This window comes from Pteropus vampyrus, unplaced genomic scaffold, assembly GCF_000151845.1.
Source record: "Pteropus vampyrus isolate Shadow unplaced genomic scaffold, Pvam_2.0 Scaffold237, whole genome shotgun sequence".
NCBI classification, from domain to species: Eukaryota; Metazoa; Chordata; class Mammalia; order Chiroptera; family Pteropodidae; genus Pteropus; species Pteropus vampyrus.
The window spans coordinates 145906-154115 of NW_011889018.1; the positions used below are offsets into that span (position 1 = coordinate 145906).

The following is an 8210-nucleotide window of genomic DNA, read 5'->3' on the forward strand; positions in this document are numbered from 1 at the left end:
CAGGAGAAACCCGACCACCAGGCAGGGCCTGAGGAAAGGGTCTTGGGTTGGACCGAAAAACACATCCCTTAATGCATTCGAATCACTTCATTACCCTGCCCCCACCTCACAATTCTGGCCCCGCAGATTGGCAGGAATTCGGGGCATTTCCTGACAAACCAGATGAAAGAGTTCTCTAGTTTAAAAAAAAAAACAAAAACAAAAAAAACGCATTTAATGCAGAGACCCTGCGGTGGGAACGCGCATGACAGGTTTGAGGAACAGAAGAAACATCCATGAAGCTGGAGCGAAAGGGAGAGACCGCGAGGCGGGCGGGGTCCACACAGACGGGTTTGCGAGCCAAGGTCAGGAGCCTGGGTTTCGTGCTAAGAATAATGGGAACCAGGCGGGAATCTCTGAGTGGCAGGGGGTGGCGCTGGGGAGAGGCCCATGATCTGAATTCAGTTTTTAAAAGTAACGGGCCGCTGCATGAGGCCTAGACTGGGGACGGGCAGAGCAAGGGGCACCAGCGAGGAGGCCACCGTCACTGGAGCGCAGCAGCGCCCTGGCCTAGGGCAGGCGTGGGCACGCGGGAAGAGACGCGTTCGAGCCACGTTTGGGGCAGACTGACGGGGCCACTGACGGGAGGAAGAAGCTAAGAGTGAGGAGGGAACGAACAAGCGAGACTCCTGGATGCTGGCGCTCTGGCGGCGGGACCGTCTGCGGATCAGGACAGACCCAGGGCAGGTGCGGACTCGGACAAGGCGACCGAGACCTCCATGGGTGGCACCATTCGCTGTGCGTACCATTCAGCTCATCCAGGAGGAAGGAGCACAAGGAGCTAGACGCCTGGGGCCGAAGTCCGAGACGGGTCCACACGGGGGAAACAGAGCTACGCGCCATCCACGCAGGGATGGTCTTTAAGCCAGGTGCGAGATCGCCGAGGGAGGGCTGCTCTCTGGGGAAGCGAAAGGGGCCCGAGGCCGAGGCCAGGGGCCCTCCGGCCTTTAGCCATCCAGCGACAGAGCAGGATCCATCAAAGGACCCTGAGAAGGAAAAAACCCAGACAACGCCCTGTTACGAAAGCCGAGAGGAAAGCCGGTCGTCCGCGATGTGTCGTGTGGAGGTGAACAGCCGCACCGTGGCCTGTAAACGGCCCTTTTGTGAATCTGTTAGCCCGTCACATCTCGGTGCCTGCTCCACCCCAAGTGAAAACGGTAAGAATTAGCTTCCGACTTGGAAAACTCAGAGAAGTCAGCCTAAAGTGACTCTAGCAAGATATGGCTGAACAGTGAAATCTAACTGAACATAGTCAGTCATCTGGCTTCTGTCCTCGATCCTTCAACTGTAAAAACATACTACATGACTAGGAAAAAATAAACATCGAGAAAGGCCCTGTGACAGAACTACAGGATCACGTAACAGGTACATAAAAAGGATTTCGTAAAAACCCAACGCCCTTTCACGAAAAAACGTGAACAAACTAGATGAGGAGAGAATGTCCTGAACTTGACACAGACTATTTGTGAAACGCCCAAAGCCGACGTCATAGTTAATGGTGAAAGACGGAATGCTTTCTCCCTAAGGTCAGAAACAAGGCAATGACGTCCACTCTCGGCACTTCTGACCACATTGTACTGGAAATTCTAGCCAGAGAAATTAATCAAGAAAAAGAAATAGAAGGTAACTAGAATAGAAAGGGAAAAGCAAAGGATTTCTATTCATAGACATCGTTTCGTACATAGAAAATTCTAAAGAATTCACCAAAAACATTCTCAAACTAATAAACGTTCACAAAAACAAACTAATAAAAACATTCAGGAAGTTTGCGCAATGTAAAATCAATGTGGAAAACTCCATTATATTTTATACGCGAGTAATGAACAATGTGAAATAAAATTAAGGCTACAATTCCAGTTATAACAGCACCTAAAAAATGAAATACTTAGGAATAAATTTAACAAAGAAGTGCAAGACCTTGTACACTGAAGACTATAAAACATTGTCAAAAAAAATCAAAGAAGATCCAAATAAGCAGGAAGACATCCCATGTTCATGGACTGGAAACCTTAAGATGGCCATTCTCCCCAAATTTACCTACACGGTCAACACGCTCCTTGTCAATATCCTAGCCACCCAGAAATTCGTAGTTCACATGGAAGTGTAAGGGACCCAGAAGAGCCAAAATAAAAACAGAGGACTCACAGTTCCCAATTTCAAGACTTTTTACACAGCTACAATCATCAAGATTGTATGATACCGGCGTAAGAATAGATGTATAGATCAAAAGAATAGAATTGAAAGTCCAAAAATAAACCCTTCCATGTATGGCCAGCTGATTTTCAACAAGGGTGCCAGGACAAGCGAATGGGGAAAAGAAACAGTCTTTTCAACAAATGGCCCTGGAACAACTGAATAAACATCAGCGACAGAATCAGGCTGGACCCCTGCCTCACATCGCACACAAAAATTAACTCAAAACGGATCATGCAGCTGAAGAGAAAAGCTAAAACTATAAAACTCTCAGAAGAAAATAGGAATAAATCTTCCTGGCTCTGGATTTGGCAATGGTTTCTTATATATGACACCAAAAGCCCAAACAAACAAACAAACAAAAAAACAATAAATAAAGGAGAATTCATGAAAATGAAGACCTTTTATGCTTCAAAGGACCCCACAAAGAAAGTGACAAGACAACCCACAGAATGGGAGAAGATATTTGCAAATGTATCTGATAAGGCACTTGTATCCAAAACATATAAAGAACTCTTATAACTCACCAATAAAAAGACAACCCAATTAAAAACTGGAACTCGAATAGACATTTATCAACATCAAAATCAACCTCATGAGTCAGACAACATTGGAAAACATCAAAATCATTATTCATCAGAGAAATGCAAATCACGACCACAATGAGATGCCACTTCGCCCCACCTTATAAAAATATATGGACAAAAACGAGCGTTGTCAGGGACACTGAGAAACTGAGACCCTCGTACACTGATGGCAGGAATGAAAAATGATGCACCTGCTTCCTAAAACGGTCTGGCAGTAGTTGCAATGGTTAAACACAGAGTTGCCACGTGGCCCAGCAATTCCACTCCTAGGTATGTAACCAGGAGAGTGAAAACACATGTCTGCACGAACACCTGCCCATGAATATTCTTTGCAGCTTCAGGCACAACACCCAACAAGTGCAAACGACCCACAAGTTCATCCACTGGTAAACGGATGAACGCGATGTCGTCCGTCCATCCGATAGAATATTATTTGGCAATAAAAAGGAATGAAGTACTGACATATGCTACAGTGCGGATGAATCTTCAAGTGTTATACTAATTGAAGAAAGCCGAAGAACCACATATTTTATGATTCCCTTTCCATGAAATGTCCAGAATAGGTAAATCGATAGACAGAAAGACATTAGTGGTTTCCTAGGGCTGAAGGAGATGGGAAGTTGAGGGGTAATGGCCACGTGGCTTGGGTTTCTTTCCAAGTTAATAAAAATATTCTAAAATTGGCTGTGATGATGGATATACGACTCTGGGAATAAACTAAAAACCGCTGAATGACACATCTTAAACGAGTGAATCGCACGGCATCTGAATTACTCCTCAATTAAGTTGTTAAGAAAGACATTGTGGCTTTTAACAACAACAACAACAACAAAGGAATTGGACAATAGGATGGCGTATTAAGAGACTGGTCTAAGGAAAAACACAGATAGCGTTAGCACAGTGTTGCTAAGACGCTGGCTGCGGTGGTCAGGTGTGGCTCTACACGCCGCCTGTACATTTTACTTGTTGTGACTCGGACTGGATGAAACACGCAAAGCCCCGACCAGAATTCCTAGTACATGGAAAGAAGGAAGGAATTGTTTAAACCGAAACGGTGAAGTTTAAAGGCCAGAACAGACGTTGAAAGGAACGTAGGGGCATTAACAGCAACCGCACGCCTGGCCTGGAAGAATCTGTGACTGAATATGAGGAAAATGCATTTGTCTGTGTGTGACACGCCGATTTGAAAATGTGTGTGTAACTAACATATCTGAAGCCTGACTAATGCGCCTTTCATTTCAGTAGTAGTAGTATAGAAAAAGGAATTTGGATCATCCTTTATATATTATTATCCGTGAAATATAGCTGAGTGACAAAAAAAGAGGCTTCATTTCAGGTTTTCAGGGCCATAGTGCTAATTTCAGCTATTTTCCAGAAAATAAAATTTTACGCTATTTTCAAAATTTAAATAGATCATGAATTTCTCTTTGTAGTAGTATTGGGAAAAAAAATGCAGAGAAAAGAAGAGGGTAGTAGTACAGGCCTCCAAAAGTTCTTTTCTAAGTCTTCTGAGGGTAATCATAAGACAATTAAATGCCATCTTAGTAAAGAAGGAAAACAAAAATTTAAAAGGTTAAAAGAAAGTGCCCGGAAACAAAATCTGGACCTTGAAAGATACAAAATGTGACATGATTTCCTCTGTCATTTTTCAATGTACTATAATAAAGTTTGTATGTTAATAAATTTCTTCTGTTACATTCGCTATTATGAGACATAGGAAATGAGGCACCCACTAGAAAAAAGATAATAAAATATAACCAGTGAAATATCACAGTTTTAATGCAGCCATGATACACAAATCCTGATGAGAAAGAATTAAAATTAAGAGTAAAAGAAATGAATCAACTAACAGACAAAACGGAAACAGACTCAGAGATACAGAGAATGAACTGGTGATTGCCAGATGGGGGGGCGCTGGGGAGCTGGGTGGAAGGGGGGAAGGGATGAAAAGTACAAGCTGGTAGTTACAAGACAGTCATGACACGTAGAGTAGAGAGAGCACCAGGAATACAGTCGGCCACATTGCAATAACCACGTGTAGTGCCAGGTGGGCGCGAGGCTAGTCCGGGGCATCGCTTCATAAATTATATAAAGGTCTAACCACTATGCCGCGCACCTGAAACTAATATAACATAAAACCGGATGTCGACTTTAATTGAAAAAGAAAAATTTTTTTAAAAGCGTAAAAGAAACGAAGTTAAAATATAACTTATCTCAGGCATAATTCTCATTTTCAACGATTCCGCTGGCATCGCTTCGTAAAAACCGTTTTTCACTGCACTGAGGATGATGCTGGGATAAAATATTAAACGATGAAAACGAACACTCTACCTTTGAGATCTTCCGCTGTTTCCCGCGCCGGCAACTCCTAAAGAAAAGAAAGGGTGAAAATCAATGCACGGCTGAGCCCGAGCTCCATTTCCAGGCAGTCGGCACCGCCGCCTTCTACACGGCAGCGGGGGGCAGAGACAACACTGTCCACTCTGCTTCAGCGGCTACAAAACGAGCGGCAGAAATGCAGGCTGAGTGTGGACGCCCAGCCCGGAGCGCCCACCGCGATGACAGGGGCTTAGCGTTTAAGAGGCGACTTCGGAGGAGAAGGAATAGTGTGCTACTTTCTACTACGGTGAACACGGCCCGGGGAAATGAATCTAGAAGGAAGGTCATTTACTGACATCCCGGGAGACGAGCGTGATTCACGGAGGGGAGGCGCTGCAGACACAGCGAGCCGGGGCAGGGGGCAGTGGGGGTCGGCACAGGGGTCCCCTGGCCAGTGGGTGTTCCCAGCACAGGACCCGTGTTTATCTGGCAGCCCGAGCCCTCCCCTAAGGCCCCGTCCTCACTCCGAGGTGTCATCCTCCAGAAGCACGAGGCCAGCACGCCCACGCACACCACTGCGTACTCCGGTCCCAGGCGGAGTGGACACCGGCAACACGAGGGACCCGGCCACTAACCAGCAGCGCCGTGGAGTGACGGGAGCCGACGCCGTGCCCTCCGGGGCTGCCGCGGGGCGGGCGCGAAGAGTGCTCGGGGCTGGCCTCCTCCTTCCTGCCGCCGACGGCCGGCCGGGTGCTGCCAACCCAACACAAGAGACACAGGCCGGTGACGGCATCCAGCAGACCTACGCCCTGATCAGTGTCCGTCCCCAATTCTTCCCCTACATTCCACTTGGTCATAATCGTTGTACACAAATTACGTTTTTGAGCGGAGTCGTAAACGGGTCTTTAAAATGAGACACGTTCTCTTAAGGAGCCATCAGAGATAAGGGCGTGAATGGTGGCGGCGACGCTTACGCGGAGGCGACTCCGACTCTTTCAATTGGATGCGATCTGTCGCTTTCATATTAGAACATGACTTTATTATATTGACACAATAATATTATATTAACAAACACGGAAGTTCTTTTTGAAAATACCCTGGCACGTGCTTAGCACGGAGATGGCGGGGTAAAAATACCGGAATAAAACACTTCGCTGCGTGAAGCCAGGTGCCGACGAGTCCCAGAGCATGGGTTACGGTCGTATTAATAGTCAGCTAAACCATCTCAATTACCGGTATCAATCTGATGCTTAAGTGCATACCGGCACGTAAGAAAAATGCACGTATTTGCATCTGATCGAACTGGCATGTTTTCATAAACAACGAATGAGTGAGAAAACGTGTTTAATCAAAATAAAAACATTTAAGTCACGAACCGGTGCATGAACCGGAAACGTTACCTGGGGATTTTGTGATTGGCGGGGCGTCCGCCGTCGGCCTCTCCGTCTCTGCCTGGCCTCTCCTCCTCCCTGGGGGGCCTCGGAGGAACTGCCTCCCCTTTGTCGAACATGAGGTGCAGGCGGTAGCTGACCAATTTGATTATTGTGAAGAATACAGTCACTGAACTGCAGTAAAAAAATACAGTCATGGCGTTTGGAGGAAAAGCCTAAGGACAAGAAAATAAGGGAAAAAATTCATTTGTTTACAGTATTACCTTTGGTTTAAAATCCGAAAGCACTTCTGGACTATTTAGGGAGCATAAATTGGCTAAGATTTCAAATGGCGCTCGCTTTATGACTGTTCCTGAGAAAAAAGGGCTCCTGCCCTTTCTGTTTAAAAGTCTTCCTTGCTTCTCAGGCTCTGGTACTAGTCGCGCTGATGACCGACATTCACTTTGCCGGCAGGGACCCCACGGGACAGCCAGTGGCCATTTCTGCGAGCCTCCCCATTTCCTGCCCGCTCCCTCCCACAGCCCGATCCCATCCTCCTGCGCATCTGTTCCTAAAGGCCAAGGGTGGCCTTGAGATGCCCTGTGAACAGGGGAACGAGGGGTGGAGGACAGTTCGTGTGATGTCCCTCCCCGTCCCTCCCCGGTCCCACTGGGTCAACACCATCAGGCTGAGGGCTTCCCAGCGGGGCGATGCGGGCAAGGAGCACGAACGGACGGTGGACGGCTTCTGAAAGGAAGAGGGGTATCGCCAGCAGTGACCAAAAAAAAGGTCGGTGCCACCAATCCAATGCCAACAGGAGTCCCCAGGCTGGGATGCAGTAAAAGGAGAAGCTTTGCTCAGGTTGCAAACCGGGGAAAGGCACCCTCCAGTGGGAACCCAAAGCGGACTTCTCAGAGACAAAGGAGAGGCCTGCGTACACACAGTGCCTGCCCCGTCCTCCACTGGCCCATTTTTATGCAAATGAAGAACCTAAATTTTCACTTTGAATTGTCCAAATAGCAGTGTCTTGATTGGGTGAAATCATGTGTGTTCTGATTGGTCCTTATGGAGCTGAATGGCTGATAAATATGCAAATGAGGCTATAGCTCTGCAGCTCCAATTGGACAGGGCGGGTCTCAGCCCATTGGTCGATATATGAGTCCAGGAATTCCCTTATAACGGGGTCCCAAACCCCGGGCCGTGGAGCCATATTGGTCCACGGCCCGTTAGGAACCGGGCCGCATGGCAGGAGGTGAGCGGCAGGTGGGCGAGCGAAGCTTCATTTGCGTCTGCGGCCGCTCCCCAGCGCCGGCATCACCGCCTCAGCTCCGCCCCAGATCGTCAGGCGTTAGATGCTCACAGGAGCACAGGTCCCTGGTGCCACAAAGGTTGAGGACGGCTGCTCTAATGTTGGGTGCAGACGGCAGGAATACAGTGTGGGAGGCTGGTGGCTCGGTCTATGGCTTTTCCCTAATGTGCAGAGTGCAGGAGAGGCCCCTGCCAGCGACGGCTGCCAGCCTCTGTTTGTGAATTCGGGTCCAGCTGACCCCAAGGAGTCCTTCTGGGAATGTATTTCTTCTTGGGGTCAATAGCATGAAGATCATAGTGAAGGTCAGCTAAGTTCTGTCCAGTCCTCTCAAGAAACAAAAATAGTCACTGGAATCCATGTAACTGGCCCACTCTGTAGGACACCCCCCCAACA

At 47.6% G+C, this 8210-nt stretch overlaps 1 protein-coding gene across 1 annotated transcript in view; it reads right to left on the reverse strand.

The window, feature by feature from the left end:
• Nucleotides 1-8210, reverse strand: part of PCNX2 (pecanex homolog 2) — a gene marked incomplete at its 3' end in the record, with an annotated part of 168179 nt that overhangs the window by 143426 nt on the left and 16543 nt on the right. Inside the window, exons 3-5 of the mRNA XM_023519783.1 lie at nt 6539-6744; nt 5774-5891; nt 5151-5187 (exon numbers count right to left, since the gene is read on the reverse strand). Of these exons, the coding sequence (XP_023375551.1) occupies nt 5151-5187; nt 5774-5891; nt 6539-6744 (361 nt within the window). The remainder of the gene's footprint in view (nt 1-5150; nt 5188-5773; nt 5892-6538; nt 6745-8210) is intronic.